The 25,253-nt window shown below is 52.7% G+C and overlaps 1 protein-coding gene across 1 annotated transcript in view; it reads left to right on the top strand.

The window, feature by feature from the left end:
* The first annotated feature begins 14,684 nt into the window (after positions 1 to 14,684).
* The window catches only part of CACNA1B (calcium voltage-gated channel subunit alpha1 B), a 189,873-nt gene continuing 179,304 nt past the window's right edge, over positions 14,685 to 25,253 (top strand). The window contains exons 1-3 of the mRNA XM_047093796.1: positions 14,685 to 14,965; positions 15,998 to 16,103; positions 19,678 to 19,817. Of these exons, the coding sequence (XP_046949752.1) occupies positions 14,685 to 14,965; positions 15,998 to 16,103; positions 19,678 to 19,817 (527 nt within the window). The remainder of the gene's footprint in view (positions 14,966 to 15,997; positions 16,104 to 19,677; positions 19,818 to 25,253) is intronic.

Genomic DNA, 25,253 nt, shown 5'->3' with positions numbered 1-25,253 from the left:
CATGGATTTTTTTTTTTAAGATATAATGCTGTTGTACTTAAGCCACAGTATAGTGTAAACATAACCTTCATATGTACTGTGAAACCAAAAAACTCGTTTGACTCTATTGTGATATTTACTGTGGTCTGGAACCCAACCCATATCATCTCTGAGGTGTGCCTTTTCCAGTTAGTCTGTCATGGCCAGAAGTGAAAGAATACTAGAATTTTATCTTCCTGCAAACTGAAAGCCAGTGATCTCAAAAGCATTTATTGACTAACCTTTCCTTTCCCACAAACCATAAATCTCATTTATTAGATTGTGCACACACACACACACACACACACACACACCCCTTTTCATTGTGCTGTGCTGTTCCATTGGTTTAATTCCTTTCAGACGAGCATCCTATTTCCTTATGTTTTCAAATAGAAAAAAATCCATTGTAAATACAATACAGGAAAAAAAGTTAAAAGTCCACTTACTCCCAACGTCTTCCTCACGATGAACACTTTCGTGAATATTCTTCCAAACATTTGTATAAAAACTTATTGAGGTGCCTGGGTGGCTCAGTCGATTGAGTGTCTGACTTCGGCTCAGGTCATGATCCCGCAGTTCGTGAGTTCAAGCCCTGCATCAGGCTCTCTGCTGTCAGCACGGAGCCCACTTTAGATCCTCGGTGGCCCTCTTTCTGCACCCCCTCCTCTGAAAAGTAAATAAACATCTAAAAATATATATAATGATAAAAAGAACAATACGTAACATTTCTGGAGCTCTTACTGTTGGTTTGACACAGTGCTTCCTGTGTCCGGACACTTGTAAGTGCTTCACAAACACGATCGTCTAAATCTCAAGATAACTATATGCTGGGGACTGCCCTCTCCTTAACAGAAGAGGGAACAGAGATGTCAAAGACCATGCCCGTGGCCACACAGCTACACATGGCAGAGCCACGACTAACCCACAGTCTGACTCCAGAGCCCACACCTCCCACATGGTCTCTTGTTCCCAAATGACCCCGCTCGGTGCCATTAAACTTCCAAGCCTCTGCCCACCTGGGACCACCTTGTCTAATTCCGGGTTCTTTCATGATGTTTGCCTTTCTCTGTGAAGCAACTTTTCATGTCCTTTGCCAATTTTCAGTGAAATTGTTAAATCTTTTTATTGATCTGAAAGAGCTCTTTGGATAGCAAGAAGATTCATCCCTTGTCTTCTACATCAATAGTATTTCCCAAATGTGCTGATTTACTTTGTGATGGGTTATTTAAATATATGTATTAGCTTTTGAGTGCTTTTTTTGCTTCTGCCTTACAAGACTTTCAAAGTCTTCTGTAATGCAGTCAGGCAGTTTTTTCCTGTAAGTTGGTAGTTTTCAGCCCCTGGCTGTGTGGTGTCGTCCACGGGTGAGCCCACTGAGCAGCTGTGCAGAGGCTTCTGGACTTGGTGTCACATTCAACCCCTCTGCAGTTCGAGGTTATGACACCCTTGCTGCTCTCCCAGGGAGGTTACTTCACATTTGCACCATTTCTAGAACTTCTTTTATTTATTAAAAAAAATTTTTTTAACCTTTATTTATTTTTAAGAGACAGAGCATAAGCAGGAGAGGGACAGAGAGAGAGGGAGACACAGAATCGGAAGCAGGCTCTAGGCTCTGAGCTGTCAGCACGGAGCCCGATGTGGGGCTCGAACTCACAAATGGTGAGATCGTGACCTGAGCCAAAGTCAGATGCTCAACCGACTGAGCCACCCAGGGGCCCCTAGAATTTCTTTTAAAGGGTATAGAAACTGCACAGTCTGCTTGGTGTTATTTTATAGTATATTTTTATATTGTTAGGACTGTTCATTTATTGTTTTTTTGTGTTCTCTTTCTCATGATTTTATTTGTTTGCTCTTCTAGATAAGCTTTGTTACTTTTTTTATTAAAAAATGTTTTTAACGTTTACTTATTTTTGAGAGAGAGAGAGACAGAATGTGAGCAGGGAAGGGGCAGAGAGAGAGAGGGAGACACAGACTCTGAAGCAGGCTGCAGGCTCTGAGCCGTCAGCACAGAGCCGGACCCCGGGGCTTGAACCCACCAACCATGAGATCATGACCCTGAGTCGAAGTCCAACGCTGAATCGACTGAGCCACCAGGCGGCCCCGCTTATTACAAATTTGTCAACTTCCATCTGTCTTTTAAAAAAAACCATTTGTCTGGGGAAGATGTCCAGAAACAAATAGATTCCTAGGTATGAAAGTCAGGAGAGAAATCTATACAGATGTGGTAACTACCAGGATAGAGCAGTGGTTCTCAGCTGGGGTGACTTTGCTCTCCAAGGGGACATTTGCAAGATCTGGAGACGGACCTGGTTGTCACAGATGAGAAATACTGTGACATTTTCTGGCATCTAGCAGGGATGCTGTCAAACACCCTACAATGCATGGGAAAGAATCCCGTGCTTCCAAATGTCTGTGGTGTCCAGATGGATCAACCCAGTGATGGAGAAACTAATTGAAAGGGTCAGGGTGGGTGAGAGGAAAGGCAGTGGGAGCGTCCAGCGCAGGCCAGTAGGAGCCCAGGAGTCACCAGTCGAGCAGTGAGGGCTGGAGAGAAGGAGGGCCAGCTGCAGATCTCCTAGGCTTGTCAGGGAGCTTGGATTTTTGAAAGTCACAGGGAGAGTGACGTGGTTGGAACTGTGCCTTGGAAAAACTGCTCTGGCTGCTGAGGAGAAGGGACGGGGAGTAGCCATCCGTGCTGGGTCAGGGCAGAGAGAAGGGAGGGACCAGGGACACTTCTGGAGTTGGAGCGGGCAGGGCAGGGTGGTGCACTGGGCACAGGGGAGTAGGAAGGGTCTTTCGCAAGCAGTTCTGGCTACCTGTCACCCAGCATTGTGTCACAGCTGAGGACAGCAGTGAGGAGCACAGACCTTGTTCTCTTCCTCATGGGCTTCCATTGTAGTGAGGGAAACATGTCAAGAGTCACAAACAAATGCACAACCAAGAAAGTCTGGACGCTGTGCTGGAGAAGCAGATGTTATGATGAGGACGTGGCTTCTGGCTGACAGCTGAAGTGTGTACTGAGTTGTCCGGGCACAGGGACAGCGTATGGCACCTGTGAGCACCTGTGGGCCGGTGGTGCTGGCCCTGAATGAGCAATGAGGCTGGAGAGGCTGGCGAGGGAGCGGCACCACAAGAGGGCTCGGCAGGGTAGTGAGGCCGTTAAGGTCACAGTTTGAACAGGCCACTGTGGCTGCAAAGAGGGGACAGGACAGGGCCACAGCACTCCTAGGTCACAGACAGCACTGGTCCAACAAGTAGGAAGGTGGCCACACTGATGGAAAGAGATGGAAGGGGCCCAAATATCTTTATTGTTTAAGTTATTTACATTTCTTAAAAGTTTTTATTGAGGTAAAATTCACTAACAGAAAGTTCACCATTTTAACCATTTTAAAGTATACAATTCAATGGCTTTTAATAAATTCACAATGTTATGCAATCATCACCAATATGTAATTTCAGAAGATGTTCATCATTCCAAAAAGAAACCCCACACCTATTATCACTCCCTCCCCCTCGGCCCCTCCCCCAGCTGGCAGCCACTAATTGTACTTTCTCTGCAAACTTCCTTATTCTGGAAACATTTCATAACATAGAGCCCTATAATAGGTGGCTCCTTATGTCTGGCTTCTTTCAGTTAGCATGATGTTTTCGAGGTTCATTCAAGATGTAGATGAGATTACGTGCACAGGATTTTATTAGATTGTATTAGGTGACAGCGAGTAGATGTTATTATTACTAGAAATAAATTGGGAGGCAGCGGGGAAAGGCTGGAGGAGCGTCAGACTTGCGCAGCTCTGACTTCCAGTGAAGAAGAGTGATAGAAGGCTGAGTGGGAGCGTCTTCCCTCACTGAGCGTCTGAAGCAGGCTCAGTCAAGCCACCCCAGAGTCCTCAACTCAAAGAAGTGTGGCCATGACACAAACAGTATGATCAATCTGGAGCTTTTTAACGGCTGAGCCCCTTGTGACTTGTGTTTCTTATAGTTTGAGGGCTCCCATTTTCATGGCAGCCACAATAATAATAATAATAATAATAATAATAATAATAATAATATTTGGTGTGTGTTTCTTTTAAGAAAGGCTGAAAGTCAGCTAACCATCCATCTGAAGAACCGAATAGACCCAAAACAAAGGAGAGGAAAGGAAATATAAAGAGTAGATAGTAATGAAATTGAAAACAGATTTTGAGACAATCAGTAAAGCCAAAAATTGATTCTTTGACAAGATTAATTAAAATGGCAAACCTCTGGCAAGATTGAGAGAGGGAGAGAAGAAAATACATAAGTAGGGACTTGAAAGCAAGCGCTGCCATAGATACAATGTAGATGAAAAAGATAATATTAACAACTTTGGGCCAGTATGCGACTAGAAAAATAGAACTGGGTCAAACTGACCCAAGAGGAGATGGAAAATCTGAACAGTCTTACGACCCTTAAGGATAGTGAACTAGTAATTAGACTTACAAAAGAAACATCAGGCCCAGCCAGTGAATTCCACTGAGCTTTCAAAGTACAAATTTTTTATAGTAATGCTCCCCAACTTAGTTAAAGGACAGCATGACCTTGACACCAAAGCCTGGTAGAAGTGGGTTCAAGAGGTGAATACTCCAGGATGATGTCATTTAGAGACCAGCTTCAAAAACTCTAAACAAATTACTAGTTAACCGAAGCTCAGTAGTGCATAAAGACAACACAGTCATGACCAAGTGTGAACTACGCTAGGAACAGGAGGGTGGTTTCACTTCAGGAGATCAATTACTGTAAGCTGCTGCCTTAACATCCAGGAGAAAAATCAGATGATCATGCTAATGCAGAAAAGGCATTTGATGGGACTCATCATGTATTCATGGTAAAAACTCCTAGAAATTAAGACTTGAGGAGGATTTCTTAATCTGACAAAGGGTACCTACTTTTTCTAAAGGACATAGCAAACATCATACTTCATGGTGAAAGGTTGAAAGTATTTTAAGATGAGGAACGAGACAGGGTGCCCACTGTCACGTTTCTGGACATCATTGTGCCAGCTGGCACAGAAGATAAGAAAAAGAAACACAAGATACAAGAATTGGAGAAGGAGAAATGAAACTTAGTATTTCAATATTATCTACATAGAAAATGTAAAGAAATCTAACAATGAATTGTTAGAATTAATCAGAAAATTTAGCAATGTTGCTTATGCAAAAGCAATATACACAGGGGCTGCATTTTTTAAAATGAGCAATAGGAAATTGGACTTTAAAAATAGAATCCTCTATTATAGCATGGAAAAGTTAAAGGATCTCAGAATAGAGCTCATATAATTGTGTTGGACCTAATTTATGGAGAAAGTGATAAAACTTTATTGAAATAAATTAAAGACCACTCAAATAGATGAAGAAACAGGTTTTGCTAATGCATTGATAGCCTCAGGCGTCTGGGTGGCTCAGTTAAGTGTCCGACTCCACCTCAGGTCATGATCTCATGGTTCTTGAGTTCGAGCCCCGAGTTGGGCTCTGTGTTGGCAGCTCGGAGCGTGGAGCCTGCTTCAGATTCCGAGTCTCCCTCTCTCTCTGCCCCTCCCCCACTTGCACGGTGTCTCTCTGTCAAAATAAATAAACATTAAAAAAATTATAAAAAGAAAAGAAAGTCTCAATATCACAAGGATGTATATTTGCCCCAAACTGATCTTTGGGATTTTATGCAATTCCTGTCAAAAGCCCATTGTGTGTGAGTGCAACCTGAAAGTTGATCCTAAAAATTATATAGACAAATGAAAGAATAGCAAAAATTCTCCTAAAGGAGAAAACCAGGTAGGAATATATACCTTATTGTAGACCTTGAGTAACTGATACAGTGTGGTGCTAGCACATAGACAAATTGGTCATCCGAGCAGAACTGGGAGCCCAGAAACAGACCTGGGTGTACACACCGCCGGGGTATACGAACGAGCTGGCTCTGCAGCGGGGAAAGGACGCCTTACGCCACACAGAAACCTTAGCTGCATATGGTTTAAAATGCAAACAGCAAGACATACAAATTTTAGAAGAGAATATAGGAGGATGTACTCTTTTTTTTATTTTTTTTAACGTTTATTTATTTTTGAGACAGAGAGAGACAGCATGAACAGGGAAGGATCAGAGAGAGAAGGAGACACAGAATCCGAAACAGGCTCCAGGCTCTGAGCTGTCAGCACAGAGCCCGACGCGGGACTCGAACTCACGGACCGTGAGATCATGACCTGAGCCGAAGTCGGACACTTGACCGACTGAGCCACCCAGGCCCCCCTAGGAGGATGCACTCTTAACATTCCAAAAGAATATCTTCACAAGAATAAAGTAAGGAAGAATTTCGTATGATTCAAAAATCACAAAACACAAAGAAAAAGTTGGGTAGATTTAGACATCTGTGTATCATGAGTGAGAGAAGGTTCTGCACCGCTTTCACCTGGCAGCCCATACAAAAATGCACAAGAACTTCCACCAGTCAATAAGGAGAAAAAGGACCCTGCTGAGAGTGGGCGAAAACTTGAATGGGTGATTTGATTAAGGGGAGACATGCATGAGTAATAAATCTATGAGAAGCCACTCAACTGTATGAATAATCAAGGGAATGCAGATTAAAAGCCATTGGGAGATGTTTGAAATGCCCACCAGATGAAAAAATGTCCCGATAATAGCAGAGTGTTGGGGGGTTGCGCTCTGGGCACTAATTGTGTGGTACCCCATGAGGCGGAGATCTTGTCCAGTGGCCTACCAATCCCGCTCCTCGATTTAGGTCTCCTGGAACCTCTTGCCCACATACCGAGAGAACTATATTAGATGTTCATTGGAGAATTTTTTTGGAAATAGCAGAAGACATAAACTAGAATGTCTACTTCGAAGTAGTGTGAATATATTGTCATACTACAGACTAATACACATGATGACAAATGAGTCACAGCTGTGTGAAATGACGGGTGCATCGTGGCAACACAGTATGGAACGAGAATAAAGTTGCAGTCCTATTTATTACAGTTCAACAGCATGTAGGACTGTACAAATATTGTACAGGGATACAAAGAAGAAGGAAAGAGAAGGGTGAGCATAAAAATCAGGACAGTGGTGGCTTCTGTGGGAAGTGGGAGTCCGTGTGGGGGTACACGGGGGCTTCAAAGATATCCTGGGTCTATTTCCTAAGCTGGTTGGTGGGTTATTCTTTAAACTGTATGCATGTTTTATAATTTGCATGTATTCTTTGATTTTAAAACGTAAGTAGCAATATGGGGATGATTAGGGAGGGTGCCAAGAGCAGGGGGTGGGCAAAGAGGGCACGTGGGCTGCTAATTCAGAAGGGGAGGGGGCACAGTATTTGAACACTGAGGGGATGCAGGTAAGTCTGAGGTGTGGGAGTCTTGGCTCCATGTAGCATTTACCTTTATTATTTAAAAAAAATAAACATTGGGGCACCTGGTGGCTCAGTCAGCTGAGTGTCCAACTCTTCTTGACTTTGGCTCAGGTCATGATCCCATGGTCGTGGGATCAAGCCTCGCGTCAGGCTGTATGTTGAGTGTGGAGCCTGCTTAAGATTTTCTCTCTCCCTCTGCCCCTCTCCCTTGCTTGCATGCTGTCTCAAAAATAAAATAATAAAATATTTAAGAAATTAAGCATTAATTTATACAAAAACAAAAAAAAATTGCTTAGTTCTCTCTCCCCCAGTCCCCACATGAGAACCCAACATGCAGTGCCAAAGGTGGGATCTAGAAGGGGAGGCACATCTCACTTACATCAGCACCAAAACCAATAAAATACTTAGGAATAAGTTTAACCAAGGAGATCAAAGATCTGTACATCAAAAACTGCAAGACATTGATAAATTGAAGACGACACAAATGAATGCAAAGACACTCCCCCCCCCCCATACTCTGTGTCCATGGGTCGAAAGAGTTAACACTGCAAAATGTCCATACTATCCAAAGCCATCTAAGAGCCCAAATAGATAAAGCAACCTTGAGAAAGAAGAAATTTGGAGGCATCAAACTTCCTGATTTCAAACTATATTACAAGGCTATACGAATCCAAATAGTATGGTACTTGCATAAAAACAGACAATAGAGGGGCACCTGGGTGGCTCAGTTGGTTAAGTGTGCGACCCTTGACCTTGGCTCAGGTCACGATATCATGATCCGTGGGTTCCAGCCCTGTGACGGGCTCTGTGCTGAGACCTCAGAGCATGGAGCTTGCTTGGGATTCTCGGTCTCCCACTCTCTCTGCCCCTCCCCCACTCGTGCGCTCTGTCTCTGTCTCTTTCAAAATAAGTAAATAAACTTTAAAAAAACCCAGACAATAGACCAATGAAACAAGAGCACAGAAATAAACCCACACATATACGGTCAACTAATATTTGACAAGGGAGCCAAGAATACTCGACGGAAAAAGGATAGTCTTTTCAATAAGTTGTGTTGGAAAAACTGGACATTCACATGCACAAAGATGAAACTGGACTCCTATCTTACACCACTCACAGAAGTGAACTCGAAATGGATTAAAAATTTAAATGTAAGACCTGGTATCATAAAACTACTCCAAGAAAACATGGGTAAAGATCTCCTCGACATTGGTCTTGGCAAAAATTTTTTAGATACGACCCCAAAAGCAGAAGCAACAAAAGCACAAATCCACAAGTGGGACATCAAACTGAAAAGCTTCTGTGTGAGCGGCGCCCTGCTGGCTCAGTGGGTGGTGTGCAACTCTTGATCTTGGGGTTGTGGGTTCATGCCCACATGGGGTGTAGAGGTTACTTAAAAAATAAAATCTTTAATGAAATAAAAAGCTTTGCGCAGCAAAAGAAACCATCAATAAAACGAAAAGTCAGCTCACAAAGTGGGGCAAATATTTGGAGGCCACATACCTGATAAGGGGCCAATATCCAAAATATGTAGGAAACATGTACAATAGCAAACAAACAAAAAACCCCAAATAATCTAATTTTAAAATGGGCAAAGGACTTCCCAAAGATGACATACAAATAGCCAACCATTTCATGAGGAGCTGCTTGACATCACTCATCCTCAGAAAGATGCAGACTGAAAGCACAATGAGGTATCACGACTATTAGGATGGCCGTCATCCAAAAGACAAGAGCTGACAGGTGCCGGTGAGGACGTGGAGAAGGGGGAAGCCCTGTGCACCATTGGTGGGAATGTAAAATGGTGCAGCCACTGTGGAGCACAGTGTGGCGGTTCCTCAAAAAATTCAAAATAGAATTACAATATGATCCAGCAATCCCACTTCTGGGTATGAGCCTAAAGGAAATGGAACTGGGATCTTGGAAAGATGTCTGCACCCTATGTTCACCGCAGCTTTATTCACACAGCCAGGACATGGAAACACCCTAAGTCTCTATGTACAGATAAGTAATAAGATGTGAGACATACATACAATGAAATGTCATTGTGAGCAGAGCATAAAAAAAGAAGGAAACCCTGCCATCCCTGACAGCATGGATGATCCTTGAGGGCACGGTGCTGAAGGAAGTAAGCCAGATGCAGAAAGGCAAACTTTGTATGGTCTCACTGGTGGAATCTCAAAGAGCTCAACTCCGAGAAACAGGGAGTGGAATGACGGTCGCCAAGGGCTGGGAAGTGGGCAACAGGAAGATGTTGGTCAAAAGGTATAAACTTCCAGCTGTCGCAGGCCTTCTTATTACAACAAAAGAAAAGGTAACTGTGGGAAGTGACGGATGTGTTAGCCAACCTGACTAGTAATCCTTTTGCAAAATATACGTGTGTCAAATCATCACACTGAACACCTCAAACTTACACCATGTTCGCTGGCAGTGACATCTCAGTGAAGTTGGGGAAAAAGAAGGGGGTACCTGAGGAGGTGCTGGGCTTCCAGGTATGGTGGACGGAGGCGAGCAAGGCTCCTACCCTCCAAGGGTGGGCAGGGGGCCGAGTTTCGAGGACAGCGGAGCATGATGTCAACAGCGCTGCCAAGCATGGGGCAGGACGGACTTGGAGACCCCTGAGGACGTCCTGGGGGACTGCGGGTGATGCAGGTCTAACCAGTGTGTGGCCCTCTGCAGCTGCTAGACTCGTGAGGGTGCCCCTGGAGGTTCAAGGTGGGGCCTTTTGCCAGTGAGTAGGATGGAGGACGAAGGACCAGGGAGCCCCGCCAGGAAAGGAGGGCGTTGGGGGGTAGGAAGCACTGAGACCGGGTGCAGGGAAGGCCCGAGGGGGAAGAATAGTGTCATCAACGGGTAACAGGCTCCAGCCTCCTAGCCTAACGACGCTCCCCTCTGCACCCCACTCAGCCTCAGAGCTGCCTGCCCCACTGCATTTCCCAGTGAATTCTCTCTTTCGTTCCCCTGGAAGAGCTTTTTAACCCGCTCCTCCTTTCAACCTGCAACGCCCCTTCTCACCGTCCGTGGATTATCTTATTTCTTAATTCAGTGAGAAAGGAGAGCAATCAGAAGACAGCCCTCATCCTCCACCCAGTTAACCTACCACCCCTCCTGTGCCTTCAGCCCCGTGGTCTGTCTTCCCTTCTGCTACAACCAAGGAACTCTCCCAGGTCCTGGGCCCTCTGGCCCGGAGGAGGCAACACGCCCTCCCTGCACCACCAATTGTTCTTTCTATTGAGTAATTATGCACATAAAGTCCGATAGCAACCCCTTCTTGAAAGAAACACACTGACTCCTTGAGTGCCACACCTCCTTTAGCTGTAGTGTTTCATGTCGTCTCTGTTCCCCTTCGTAGAACAGCTTGCTGCACAAGGTGTGTGCCCTGCTGTAGGCAGCTCCTCACGAGTCATCCTGTTTAATCCAGTCCACTCAGGTGTTTCTAACTCTTCTATGGAAACTGCTTTTATCAAGGTAACAGGTGCCTCTGTCTTGCTGACGATTGGATGTTGTCCTTCACCTCTCTGGATTGCTCAGCAGAATTTGCCAGATGACTGTAAGCCCTCTCTTGACACATGCTCGTCCCAAGGCCCTGGAAACTCTACTCTCCCGAACCTTCTCGCCCTGAATTCTCTGACTGCTTCTTCTCAGGCTCCTTTTCATCTACTTGATTCTGAGTTCCCTCCCCTCCCCCAGGGCTCTTTTCTCTCTGCGTACGCTTATTCCCTCAGAGATGACTTCTGATTCAGGCAGTGGTCTGGCAGGATGGCCCCCTCTAGAGGACTGGCTACTGTGACTTGTGCAGGGTCTGACAAAACCTCGAGAATAACCGGTGTCGGTATTGTTCCCAGGCCTGCAACAACGAGGGGCAGTGGCCACCGGAAGGGGATGGCAGGAGCTGGGACCTGCAGGTGAGGCTTATGGCCAACCCCGGGTCAGCCAGCAGGAGGGAGCTGGGGGAATACAAGCCTGGACCTCGCCCCCACCAGCCAAGTACCACCATGAGTGGGAGGTTGAGGGAGTGAGCTGGTGTGGTCTACACAGCCAGCACATGGCACAGAGCCGACTGGGGCAGGACAGAGACAACAGGAGGGACAGACATGAAGTATTAACATGGCTTCCAGATTTGTGTCTCCAGCTGTGACCTGCCGTGTGAACATTCCTTGCAATATCCACTCACCATCTCCACTTTTATGTGAAATACAAAATTCTTTCTTAATCTCCACTCCCCCTCTCCCTGTTTTGGTAATGAGTGCCAGTCAACATCACTTAGGTCAGCACTAAGAGCCCCCGTTCTTTTCCTCCAACACATCAGCCATTGAGTCAGCTGCACGACACAGCGGCTGTGCACGAGGCCTCTCATCCAGGCCACACCATCTCTCCTCTGGACTGCGGTCAAAAACCCCTAATGGCCTCCCAGTTTCGTTCAGTGACGGGACTATTGGCAACCTCCCTAGATAATCTTCCCTTCTACCTCACAGCTAAGTGAAGCTTGTTTATGTCTCAGGCCACTATGTGCCCACCTTAGTGGGAAATGTCAGTCCTGGTCCTCTTCGCCACACGTTCACTTCCCCATCCTCTTCATACATGGTTCACATCTGCCCAATAGAGTTTATTTTTTTTAAATGTTTATTTATTCTGAGAGACAGAGAGAATGCATAAGAAGGGGAGGGGCAGAGAGAGAAGAGAGAGAATTCCAAGCAGTCTCCATGCTCAGTGCAGAGCCTGATGTGGGGCTCGAGCCCACGAACCATGAGATCATGACCTGAGCCGAAACCAAGAGTTGGATGCTTAACCGACTGAGCCACCCAGGCACTCCTCTGATTTAAAAAAAAAAAAAAATTAATGTGTATTTATTTTTGAGACAGAGAGAGAGCATGAACAGGGGAGGGGCAGAGAGAGAGGGAGACACAGAATCTAAAGCAGACTCCAGGCTCCGAGCTGTCAGCACAGAGCCTGACACGGGGCTCGAACTCACAGACCGTGAGATCATGACCTGAGCCGAAGTCGGATGCTTAACTGACTGAGCTACCCAGGCACCCCAATTTTTTTAAAAAAGTTTATTTATTTATTTTGAGAGAGAGAGAGACAGAGAGAGAGAGACCCAAGCAGGCTCTGTTCTGTTAGCACGGAGCCACCACGGGGCTTGATCTCATGAACTGTGCTGAAATCAATAGTCAGACGGTTAACTGACTGAGCCACCCAGGCAACCCTGCCCAATAGAACTTAAAGAGAAATTTGTTGGGGAGCTGCTGAGAAACCTTTCCTTTGTTATAAAAGGGTATGTTTTTGTTTTTGAGAGAGAGATAGAAAGAAAGAGTGAGTGGGGGAAAGGGACAGAGGAAGAAGGATAGAGAATCTCAAGCTCCACACTCAGCACAGTACCTGGCATGGGGCTTGATCCCACGACCCTGGGATCATGACCTGAGGCGAAATCAAGAGTTGGACGCTCAACTGACTGAGTCACCCAGTCCCCCCTATATGTTTATTTTTAAAAAACGGATGTCCTTTTTACACCTTTCTCTTTCTTCATTTGAGATGGTGATATAAAGATGGGATGCTTTGTGCTACGGCAGCCACCTTGGGCCATGAGGTTTGAGAAGTATGAAGACAAAAACCATACACTGTGACCATGGGAGGGAGGAAGGATGGAAAGAGTTTGTGTTCCTGAAATGCGATACTTTATGCCTTTTTATTTGGTGAGGCTAAAACTGTACTGTGTAAACCACAGCTGGGACTTGAGTTGCTAACTTCTGAATGCATCCTGGGCAAAACACACCCCAAACCCTGCAGCCTATTCTGTACTCAACAGACAGAGGGATTCTTTCAGAACAGGAGTCACGATGGTGTCTCTCCTCAGAACTCTTCTCTGACGTCCCATCACACTTGGAACACAAGCTGGAGCCCATATCTCCATCAGTACAGCTCCAAGATTGCCACCCTGGGCCTCTGTGCTCTGTCCTCACCTCACTTGGCACATCTCACTTCTCTACGACATTCAGGTCCATGCGAGGATGATTTCCTGACAGGTCAACCCTGAGTCGATGGTAGAAAAGCCTCTTTCACTGTCACCTGCCATCTTGTTTCCTTGTTCAGTTCTCATGGCATCCACGGCCCCCGGGTGCTGCATGTGCATGAACTGGTGAAGGGGACAGTGTCCAACATTTGCCTTATCCCCTCTGTCACTCACCAGGAGTGAGGCTTCTTAGCCGAATGAACCAATTGTGTGTGAATGCAGTAGAGTAGTGTCTGGCACAAAGTAAGCGTTTGCCACTCCTTGGGTAAGAATGTCCGCTCCAGGAAGGCAGAGCTGGGATTCCAGCGCCTGGCGTCTAGCAGGTGTGTTTCGGAGCCGCTGATGGATGGATGCGTGGAGGGCACACAGCAGGCTCTCTTCAGTTTTTATTGAGTGGACGGTGGAACAAAGGATCTCTGAACTGAGATTTCGGAACTGATTCAATTCGTGTTGACAGGAAGGCCTAGGATATGCTTGAGGGCTGGGGGCGGGGGGGGGGGGCAGGACGGGGTTGTGCATCCTGAAAACCCGAGACCAGGGAGTTGAAAGCATATCTATTAGGATGTCAGAGACTCTGAAAGGGGTGGCAGAGGAGGGCCCGGGAGCCCGCATCTTCTTGGAGGAGGCCGGTGGTCTGCCGCGAGGGGCGTGAGGTGCGGAAAGAAACGTGGAGAGCCAGGGGCCTGACCCCTCCGCATTTTGGGCCGGAGCTCCTCAAGGCTGCTGACGCCTCCTGCTCCTGGGGGAGAAGGCGGGGGCGGGGGGGGGGGGCCGCTGGGGCCGCTCAGCTCGGCGGTCCGTCGAGGACGCCCAGCCCCGCCCGGGCCCCGGCCCCAGCTGCTCGCTTCAGCATCTGGCCAGCGCCCGGCCCCGCGCGAGGCGGCACGCGCATTCGGCGCACGATCCCCGCGCCCGCCCCCGCCCTGGGCTCGTCCCGGAGACCCGGGGGCCGAGGCGCAGCCCAGAAGGCTGGCTGCCCCGACCGGCCGCGGGGGACAGGGCGGGGGCGGCCAGCTGGGGGCGGGGCGGGCGGCATCCGGGCGGGCGGGGCGGGCGCGGATTGGCCGGGCGCCGCCACGTGACCGGCCCCTTATAGGGCGTGGTGCGGGCGGCGGAGTCGGGTGCGGCGGCGGCGGCGGCGTCGGCGGCGGCGGCGGCGGCGGCGGCTGGGCCGGGCGAGGTCCGGTGCGGGTCCGGCGGCTCCGCGGCTGCTCCGCTCTGAGCGCCTGGCTGGCGCGCCCCGCGCTCTCCCTGCCGGGGCCGCCGGGCCGGGGGATGCGCGCGGCGCCCGGGAGCCATGGTCCGCTTCGGGGACGAGCTGGGCAGCCGCTATGGGGGCGCCGGTGGGGAGCGGGCTCGGGGCGGCGGGGCCGGCGGGGCGGGCGGCCCGGGCCCCGGGGGGCTGCAGCCGGGCCAGCGGGTCCTCTACAAGCAGTCGATCGCGCAGCGCGCGCGGACTATGGCGCTCTACAACCCCATCCCGGTCAAGCAGAACTGCTTCACCGTCAACCGCTCGCTCTTCGTCTTCAGCGAGGACAACGTCGTCCGCAAATACGCCAAGCGCATCACCGAGTGGCCATATCCTGCCGGGGGGCCGGGCCGCTCAGGGGCCGGGGGACCGTCCGAGGTCGCGGGGACAGGGGCCGGGCACGGCGTCCGGTGTCCGCGCTCCGGCGCGTCGGGGAGGGGGCGGCCCGGGCGGGGGGGCCGGGGCTGGGGCGGGTCGCGTGCGGCGCCCAGTGGCCATCTTTCCCGGGGTCGGGAGGAGGGTGCGACCTGGGGAGAGGCGGATGGGGACGCGTCTCTCGGCGAGGAGGGGGCGGGGCGGGGCTCCGGGGGCCTTCGCGCGCCGCGTGTGCGTGTGTGTTTGAGGATGTACGCGCGCGCGCGCGCGCGTGTGGTCGTGGTGGTGGCGGCCGCGGGAGCGGGACGGACGCTGGGCGGAGCCCCCTGTCCCTGGACTCGTCCCTTCGCTCCCTTGGTCTGGGTGCAGAGCGCGCGGCCAGCCTGGAGGGCACACGAGGGCGAATCCGTGTCTGTGTAGGTGTGAGCACCCGTGTGGACGCGAGCCCGGGCGCGTGCCTGGCTGCAGGTGCTTGCGTGTGTGTGCGGGCATAGCATAGCATGAACCCGGCGTTGCGCGTGCGTGCGTTCGGGACTCGGTACATGTATGTTCGAGTGCCTGTGTAGGCACATGTGGCTACGTGTATCTGTAGGTGAGAGTGTGCGCCTGCGCAGGATCCTTCCTCAGCCTCACGCTAGGGGCGCGCAGTCCCCTCCCCTCGGGTCGAGGACGCCCGGCAGAGCTGGGCTGGGGCGCTGTCCGCGGTGCTGACGGCCGTCTGGACGTGCCGAGGGGCTGGCTGCCGAGACTGCAGAGGCTCCGCCTCCAGGCGGCCCCCCCCGCCCCCCGCCCCCCACCCCCACCCCCAACCCCCCCATCCCGCCGAGGATGAGGGCAGAGAGGGAAGGGTGGGCTTCTGACCGGTTATTCTCAGGCCCTCTGGAGGTGGCCTCGCTGTGGTTGCTGCACTGCTGCGCGCTGTGGGCCTTGGCTTCCCCGCCTCCCCTCCCCCTTGGCACCTCCTGGCCAGTCCTTAACCCACGCACTCCATTTGAATACATGATCTTGGCCACCATCATCGCCAACTGTATTGTGCTGGCACTGGAGCAGCACCTGCCTGACGGGGACAAGACACCCATGTCTGAGCGGCTGGTGAGTGCGGCGGGGCCGAGGGCAGGGCTGCGGGTGGCGGTGGCTCATCCGATTCCAGGACCCTTTAGGATCTGTGGCTGAGCTTAGCTTCCTTGGACAGGGACATCTGGGCAGCTCTCCTCTCCTTTTGGTGGAGGAAAAGGTGAGAACCCAGGCAGCTAACACCTCCCTCAGGGTCTGGGGGACTGGGGTATCTGGCTCAGCCCACGGTGGGAAGGAAGGCCTGAGAGAGGCCACATTAGCTAACAGCTACTTTGCCCTGTGCCACTAGCCACCCCACACCCTAAAAGGGTTGTCCAGTTCTACAACCTTAAGCCTTGATCTAAGAAACTTAGTGTAACCTGCGGTAGGGGAGTGGCATTCATAGTGGCCCAGGGTCAGGAATGTCAGGCTCTATGAGCACCCTCACGATGGGTAGGCTGTGGTAGGCCCTGTGGTATGGTCCTGGGTCTAGGGGCTGTCCTCCTCTCCCTCAGAGTTGTCTTTCCTGGCTCTGCTTGGAATACCTTCTCCTTGGGGCCACCCCTATCCAGGGGAAGCCCTCCTTCCCAGGCTTTCTTCCCAAACATCCTAAATCGTTTTCACCCACTCCTGCCAAGAGCCGCACAGGCCCCTGTGGTGTCCCTTGTTGGAGCACATGAGAGTCAGGATGCCAGGACAGGGTCTCTGGAGGGGCTGGGGCAGAGGAAGGGTGATATTTAGAGCGAGTCCCATTTCAAAGGTGTGGCTTGTCCCCTAGCCCCTAGTCTTTCCTGCTGCCCTGATCCCTTTGCCTGGGCTTGGTGTGGGCTCCCAGGCCTGAGAGACTGAGCCTCAGAACAGAGAGAAGGAAAGAGCAGGTACAGGGGTCTGGAGAGGGAACCTGGGGCCTGGCTGAAGAGCTGCCCCAGCAGTCTCCCCTGGGGTTTCTGGGCATCAAGAGGAGAATCCCTCTTTCTTTGTAGCCTGGCAAGTGATTGATCGTCTCTGTGGCTTCTTTCTGTGACGTCAGTGGAGATAGACAGGAGGTGATACAGGGCCTGTTCAGTGCTTAGTGTGGGCCCTGAACCCCCACTGCCACCATCACAGGGCCAGGGGTGGGGAAGGGGAGACGGAGTAAGGCTGACCTGGGGGTGCTCACAGTGTTGCAAGGCACCAAAAGAAGGCAAGGAAGTGGAGAGCCAGTGGGTGGGAGGTTTTCTGGAGTAGTCATTTCTGCAGGCGCTCAGAAGGCCGGGGGGTTTTGGTTGTGAGAGAGGAGGGGTGTGAAGGACAGCACAGTCATGCCACCAGGCAAGAGTGGGTGTGGTCCCTGTGGGGGAGTCTTGCGCCACCAGGAACCAGACAGGGTCACTTGCCTCCTGTGGCCCCCTTGTGCACGCTGGTGTTGTGTGTGCTTGTGCTGAGTGTGTGTTCTGGGGGCTAGAGCAGAGGGTGAAAGTGAGAGCAGAGAGCCTCTGCCAGGCCACAGGGCGTGGCCATATCTCCAGGGAAGTCTGGCAGGGGTAGGGCCAGAGGGAGGCAGGCCAGGAGATGGTGGGGGGCAGGGGGCAGGGAGACCAGTGCACAGTAGTTGGGCTCACGCTTGTCCCTGCTGGGTGGCAGGCTTGAGTGGGCCAGCCGGGCATCCAGGCAAGTCTGAGCTCCTGCCTCCCAAATGAGGGAAGATTTGCTTTGTGGTGAGGGGGGTTGGGCTATCGGGAGAACAAACAGAATGTGCCTAGAGGCCTTGGGAGCCCTTGCTGACCCTAGTCTTGTGTGTAGACACAGGTCTTCGGGCCGTTAGGACAGACAGAAGGCTGGAACACGGACTGGGGCCTGGAGAGGAGGGGCTGTGGCAGCTTCAGGGTTCAGACCTGGAGGCTTGTGCTGATGCTGGTGGACCTGTAGGGGGCTGGGTGACAAAGGGTCAGCCTCTTCACTGTCTGCCAGCCTGGAGTGGGGTGGGGCCTTCACAGCTCCCTGTCTCTGGGGTTCTGCTTCTCGGCCACCCGTCAACCTCCTGAGCGGCCTTTGGCCAGAACCGCTAGCTTGCAGTCCCACCTCACCCCTTCCGAGCTCGCCCTGAAGAGAAGGATCTGTCGTGGGCCCTGTCCCATCTCCCAGCTCGGGCCTGCTCTTTCGTCTGCCTGGAAGCTCTCTGTGAAGACGTGTTTGTTGGAGCCAGTGTCTTCCCTGGGGCTGATGGTCAACAGCCCCTTCGTTTGGGGGAGAGAGGACCCTCCAACTAAAGTAGACCTAAAGCTTTCAGAGGATGATTTCGGTCATGAGTCAGCATCTGGGTACCAAGATGGGAGAGCTGGGCGGTGATGGGCACAGGGCTGACGGGGCCCCTGGGGGAGGTAGCTCCTGCCAGGCACAGCCGGAGAGGCCCTGGCTGAGGGTATTCCCGGTCATATGGGGAGGATTCTTGAGGACCAGGCTTCCTGTGTGTGGCGGGGGGAGACACGGGCTGCTGGCCCTCAGTGGGAACTGACAGCAGCCACAGGGAGCCAGTCTGGCGCTCTCCTCCTCTGCAGCCCCAAAGTGGCCAGTCCCCAGGCCCTGCAACCCTGGCCGCTTTCTGGCAGGGCAGAGCCACTTTCTGTAGGGCAGTTCCTCCTCTGGCTCCCTAAGGGGCCCCTTCCCACCACTCCTTCATCTGCTTTTTTATAACAGCAGCCCTGGCGTACAGGTGTCCTTGGTCTGCACTCAGGCCGTTTCCCATGCTGACCTTCCCAGCGCACCCCCGTGGTCCAGTTCCCTGGGGCTCACCTGCACCAAGGCTCTCTATGCCACCGTCCCCAAGTGAGCGATGCCCCTGGTCACTTACGACACCATCTGTGCATGTCTCCATGTGACGTCCTCCTCCCCGAGCCCTGTACAGCTTGCTTCCCACCTTGCTCGGCACCAGACAGACCTGGCCCCAGTTGATGCTCGTGGCTGAGTGATAAGATGCGGTGACAACATTCTTTTGCTCACACTGTTCCCTCCACCTGGAATTCCTGTCCTCGCTGCCCCGCTGTCTGCCTTACTCTCCAGAGGCTCCCTGGGGTCTGGGCTGTATTTGCCCCCACGAAGATTTGCATTTGTGTGTTATGATTATTATCCAGAAGATATGTGTTGAATGAATAAGTGGGTCCTGGGCTGCACCCCAGGAATTGGGGCATTATCCAGGCAACTTCTGAAGTGATTGGAGCCCGGGATCACACCGATCACCTCTGGGTTTGAATATGGCTTGGTTTCCAACAAGCTGTGAGTCTCCAACAAGCTGTCATGTCTGGGCCCGTTTCCTTTAGAGTCAGGATGATAATACCTTTAGTGCGTGGGGTGTGGGATGGATTGCAGAAAAGGCCCACAAGTGCTGTCAACATTGCTTCTCCTGCTGCAGGGGCTTCGAGGCGTGAGAGACCCCAGGACACCCCCCCCCCCCCACCGCCCTGTTGTGGCTGGGGTGCCACTGACTATGGGGGCAGGGCCACGTTTCCTGTGAAGTCTGTAGGTGGTGAGGCTGAGTGGAGGGGGGGTGGGGTCAGAGCTGGGACAGTGTCCCTGCCTGCTGCCTCGACCTGCCCAACTTGGGGGTGGTGGCAACCCTTTCTCTGCCTCTTCACAGGATGACACGGAGCCCTACTTCATTGGCATCTTCTGCTTTGAGGCGGGGATCAAGATCATAGCTCTGGGCTTCGTCTTCCACAAGGGCTCCTACTTGCGGAACGGCTGGAACGTCATGGACTTTGTGGTGGTTCTCACAGGGTAGGTGGCCAGGACCTGGGGTGTCCCCTTGCTTGGGGCTAGGGGTGAGCCAGCAGTGTCCACACCAAGCTGTTGTGAGTGCTGGTGGCCGTGTGAAGAAATGCCTGATGGTGTGGGACGGGGCTGTTACCCGTGAGCGGCCGTCTTTGCTGAAGGACCTGCGTACAGCGTTCTATCCTCAGGTGGAGCGCTCTTACAGACCACAGGCGTGGGGCCACTGGCTCTGTGGCTGGGTCCCCATGGGGGAGGGGCTTCCCAGGGCAGAGGGAGGGCTCTGGGCAGTTTCCTGACTGAAGAGCTGCCTGGAAGTGTGTTCTCAGAGCTCTGGCGCTGTGCTTGGACGAGCGCGTGAACGTTGTGTGTTTCCACGGTTTCTGGCTCCAGGAAGGTGCTTAATCAGTGTGTCCTGCCCACCACTGTCCTCCTCAAATGGACCCTGGTAATTGACAATTTGTGATTCGAAGTTGATTTGGGGGTGGGCTGGGGTGGGTTGCAGGCAGAGCACCCTGCTCGTCGTCACTGAGCCCCTCACCTTTGGAGGCTAGGTCTTTCGGTCTTTCCGACTGCCTGACAGTAGGGCCCTTGCCCTGCTTCTCTGGCCAGCGGGCTGAAGGCTGGAGCTAGGCTGCTCTGGGAGTGGGGTGGGTGAGAGCTTAGGGAATTTGCTCCACAGGACCTGTTTGCATAGCCCAGGCCCCAGAGGCCCCGCCCCAGGCCAGGGACTGCAGTCTCTTCTTCCCTGGGGCCTTGTGGTCCCAGAGAGGCTCAGAGCCCCAATCAGAGAGGAGGAGGGAGGCCCCACTGTTGCCCAGAACACTCCTTCCCAAGGAAGGGTGATTGTGGCCAAGGCCTCCACCCTGCCCAGCGACCCCTAACCTGCCTTGGTGCAGGTGACCACCTGTGCAGAGGTGGTTTAGGCTGAAGGCAGAGGAGGGAGGAGGTGACCACGGAAGCCCCAGATCTGGGGCTCAAGCCTCCACGGGCTCCCTGTGTGTGAGAAGACATGAACTTGGCTAAATAGCCTCTGGGCGACCAAGCAAGACTCTCGGTCCCACTGATGATGCTGGTGGGGGTGCTGGTGGTGAGCGTGGCCCTCAGAGGGCGGGGCGCTCCCCGTGGTCCACCGGGCACTGGGCAGGGTGTCTGGGAGCATCACTGGCTGTTTACATTGCTCCCTCCCTCTAGACGTGAGCCCCTGAAGACAAGAACGGTGTCTTATTTTTCGGGGTGTCCCTAGAGCCTAGCTTGGGGCGGGCCCCCAGGAGAGGTCAGAGAGTGTCTGTTGAATTAATGGGTTACTGAAGTGGCAGTGCTCTGTGCTCGGCCTGCCTGCCGGAGCCCGCTGGTGGCAGGACCCTGCCTCCCAGTCTGCTGTCCATGGTGCTGAGTGTCTGGGTTTCTAGGAACAAGGCAGGGAGGCAGAGGAACCCCCATCTACTCCTTGGCAGGACCCGTGGTCTTCTGATAAGTTCGTCCTGGTTCCAGGTCCAGGGAGCCATTCCCTCAGTGAGGGCTGGGAGAGACTTCTCAAGGGGAGGTCACAAGACAGAGGAGGACGGACTCACCTTCCTGAGAGCCCCAGTGAGAGGGTCCCAAGGGTCCTGAGACCTTAATTCTGGCCCCTGGCCTTGGAGACCCCTACTTTGTCCATCTCTTCTTTCTGTTTCTGTTTCTTCGTCTCTCTCTCTCTCTTTCACTCTCTCATCTTTCCCGTGTACTTCTCTCCTCCGTCTCACACCCCACCCTCCAACCCTGGTTTCTCTGTGTCTCTGTCTCTCTTTTCTTCCTTCCCTTACTTTCGTGGTCCTCGTCTCTGCATTTCTGGCCTTCTCTGACTTCTTTGTCTTCTCTGTCACTATTTCTTTCACTCTTTTTTTATTTTTTTTTATTTTTATTTTTAAAAAAAAATTTTTTTTTTCAACGTTTATTTATTTTTGGGACAGAGAGAGACAGAGCATGAACGGGGGAGGGGCAGAGAGAGAGGGAGACACAGAATCGGAAACAGGCTCCAGGCTCTGAGCCATCAGCCCAGAGCCTGACGTGGGGCTCGAACTCACGGACCGCGAGATCGTGACCTGGCTGAAGTCGGCCGCTTAACCGACTGCACCACCCAGGCGCCCCTATTTCTTTCACTCTTGATGCCTTTGTTTCTCTGTGTCTTTTCGCTTTTTCTCTCTCATTCTTCTTTCTTTTCTTTCTGTTTTTGGCCTTGTTCTGGGTCGCAGAGTCTCTGCTCTCTGCGTCTGTAGGAGGAAGGCCAGGAGTTGGCACTAGTAGTTTCCAGGCTCCCTCTCTCTGCACATCATTGCCAGAGGTGTCTCAGGTGAGGACAGTGACCTGTGTCCCCTAGGGGCTCACGTGTGGGCCCAGAGTCATGCAGGGAACCCGCTCAGGTGCTCCTGCTTGTGGCTCATGGGGGCTTGTGAGCCTGGGTGTGTGTGCATGTGGGTATGTGGTAGAAGGAGGTCCCAGGTCATTTTGGTGTGAGTGCTAACCAGTGGGGAAGCCAGGGAGGTGCTCTAACCCAGCCCCTCCTGAGCTGAGGTCCCTGTGGATAGCCATGGGAGGGGCATTACTTCTCATTACTTTGTTGTTTTTAATTAGGGTTTACTTAATTGGGGCTCAGAGGGCTGGAGGCCCCTGGTGGGGAGGGGAAGGGCTCTGGCTGGGGAGGCCGCGTTGCTTGGTGAAGCCCGACTTGTCCCTAGAGGCCTGCTGGGGTCCCTTCTGCTTCTGAGGCTGGTGTGCAGGTCATGGGAGGAGACTTGAGTGGAATGGGGTCCCCACCCATGCCTCAGGGAAGCCCCTTATCCCCAAGCCTAGGTCTACCCCTGGCATTAGGGAGCATAGCACCTAGTCCTAGCTCCACGGGAATGTGCTGAGGGGCTGTCCTGCCCACAGGCCCTCCGTATGCCCCTCGTCCGTGCCTCTGCCACTTGAGCTGACATCTTCTGACACTTTCTCTGCTAATCATCATTGGTTAATTGCTCATTTATTGAAAATTTGCTGAGCCTCTGCCAGGTGCTGAGGACACAGGAGTGAACAAGACTGCTGGTCCCCTGCCCTGTGGCCAACATGCTGGGGGGCACCGTATCCCCAGCCCTCCTCTGTTTCTTCTTGGTGTACATAGATTTCCTAGAACATTCACACTTCATTACGTGTGATGTTTAGTGTGCCCCCCACCACTCCTGCCCCTCGATATATGCTTGGCAAGGGCAGGTCTTGACCTGTGTTCTTCATGGCTACATCACAGTGCCTGGGGGGAGGTATGCCATGAAGGTCACTCCGTAAATGGAAAGGCTGTGCTTCAATTTCCCGCACCGGAAGGGAGTTAGGAGTGCGGAGTGTGGGCTGGGAGTCTGCTGCTCCGTGTAGGATGCGTAGAGAGGCCCTCAGTGAGGCGGTGAGTTTGGAAGGGCACGAGGGGTGAGCCATCTACATATTTGGGGAGGCGGTGGCTGGGGGTGTCAGTGCAGGACACAGGTGTATCGATGGTCTTTAGAGTCCAAGAATAGTTAGGATCCCTGGGGAAGCTGCCCATGACTGAGCCCAGGGACCGGAGTTTGTAGATTGGGACTGGCCAGTGAGGTGGGTGGAGAACCCAAAGAGGAAAGTGGATGGTGTTTCAGGAAGGAAGAGCTCTTCCTAAATAGAAGCAAGAGGAGGGAATGGAGGAGGGGTTCATGGTGAGCACCTGTGGGCAGCTCTTCTTTTCAGAATTTTGCAGCAAAGCAAGGCAGAGAAGTGGGGCAGTGGCAGGAGGGAGGTGAAGGGGCAGGAGAGAGACTACAGCCTGTGTGGTAGTCCAGGAAGCAAGGATGAGCAGATGATGTAGGCAGCGTGTCCTGGAGAGATGTTCTGGATGGATGAGGGAAAGTGGGATCCAGAATGCTGGGAGTCCCTGTCTGTTGATCTCAGCGGGAAATGGGGGAGGGGCTGAGAGTGCACTTGGGCTGGCAGGTGAGGAAGCAGGGCGGTGGAGAAGCCCTCAGACTGTTGTGTTTCCAGTGAACTAGGAAGCGAGCACATGAGCTGAGATGTGGTGTGGGAAGGGTTAGAGGCTGATGCACAAGGGCAGGGGATGAGATGGGGAGGGCAAGGGAGGTGGGGGCAGAGAGATGGGGAGTCAGGAGAGAGAATGAATGGAAGGAAGAAAGAGAGGGAGGAAGGATGGGAGGGAGGGAGGAGGTGAGGGAGGGAGGGAGGGAGGAAGGGAGGGAAGGAGGGAGGAAGGAAGGAAGGAAGGGAAGGAAGAGGAGGGAAAGGGGGAGGGAAGGAAGGAAGGGGGGAAGGAAGGAAGGAAGGAAGGAAGGAGGGAAGGAAGGAAGGGAGAAAGGGAGGGAGGGAGGAAGGAGAGGAAGGGAGGGAGGGAGGGAGGAAGAGAAGGAAGGAAGAAAGGAAGGAAAGGGAAGGAGGGAGGAAGGAGAGGAAGGGAGGGAAGGGAGGGAAGGGAGGAAGGAAGGAGGGAAGGAAGGAAGAAGGGAAGGAAGGAAGGAAGAAGGGAAGGAAGGAAGGAAGGAAGGAAGGAAGGAAGGAAGGAAGAGAGGGAGGAAAGGGAGGGAGGAGGAAGGGAGGGAGGAAGGAAGGAGGGAAGGAAGGGTTCCTCTGCCACATCCAGTCTCTCACCTCTTCCTTCGCCTCGCTCTCTGTTCACCTTCCCTCCTTTACTCAGTGACTGTCTGGCCGTCCATGCCCTCATTCACTTGGAAGGTATTTGTCAAATGCTCTAGTTGCTGAGGCCACGGTGGTGAGCATGGAGGCTGCCTTGTGCTGGGGGCGATAGTGAACAAACAACACGTGCCATGCAGGGTAGTGAAGCGCAGCAAGGAGCAGAAGGCCAGGGTGGGTTGAGGGTGACGTTTGTCCTTTCGTGGGGGTCAGGAAGGGCCCTGGGAAGCACCTCAAGCAGGGGAGCAGGCAGGGGGGGAGGTGGGTCTCGGTGAGCCTGGGAGGGGAGCAGAGGGTGAAGATGTGGCAGGCTGTGGGGGCTGCTGGAGGGCTGTGAGTGCAAGAGCTGGGACCCGGTGCAGGGCTGACCAAGGGGACGGTAACCCAGGTGGATATGATGGGGCCTTGGACTGGGGTGCAGCTGGAAGAAACACTGGTCTGGTAGATTGCCCACAGGAAACCGTCTGGCACCTCCTTAGTGGGGCAGCCACACCCCCAGCTCACCTGTAGCTGACCCCACGTGTCTGACCTCCTGATGCTGTCCCCGTGTCCCTGCCTCCACCCTCACAATCCCTCTTGGAAGTCCCCGCCCCACCCTTTGGTCCCTGAGGGATTGATTCCAGCTGGCAGTCAGGGCAGGGGCCCGAGCAGGGTCCCCTCAGACCCCGGGCATGTCTTCCTGCTGGCAGAGCCCAGCGTCCCCCAACCCTGAGAGTCCCTGCTCCTGTCATGGCCTCAGCCCGGTGCTTTCCTTCCTGGTCCTGCGGG

This window comes from Lynx rufus, unplaced genomic scaffold (genome assembly GCF_022079265.1).
Source record: "Lynx rufus isolate CCGP_SWC_20201006 ecotype Redwood Valley unplaced genomic scaffold, mLynRuf1.p SCAF_36, whole genome shotgun sequence".
NCBI lineage: Eukaryota > Metazoa > Chordata > Mammalia > Carnivora > Felidae > Lynx > Lynx rufus.
Note: the sequence above shows the minus strand (reverse complement) of the source record. Positions and strands in the feature narration are given on the sequence as shown.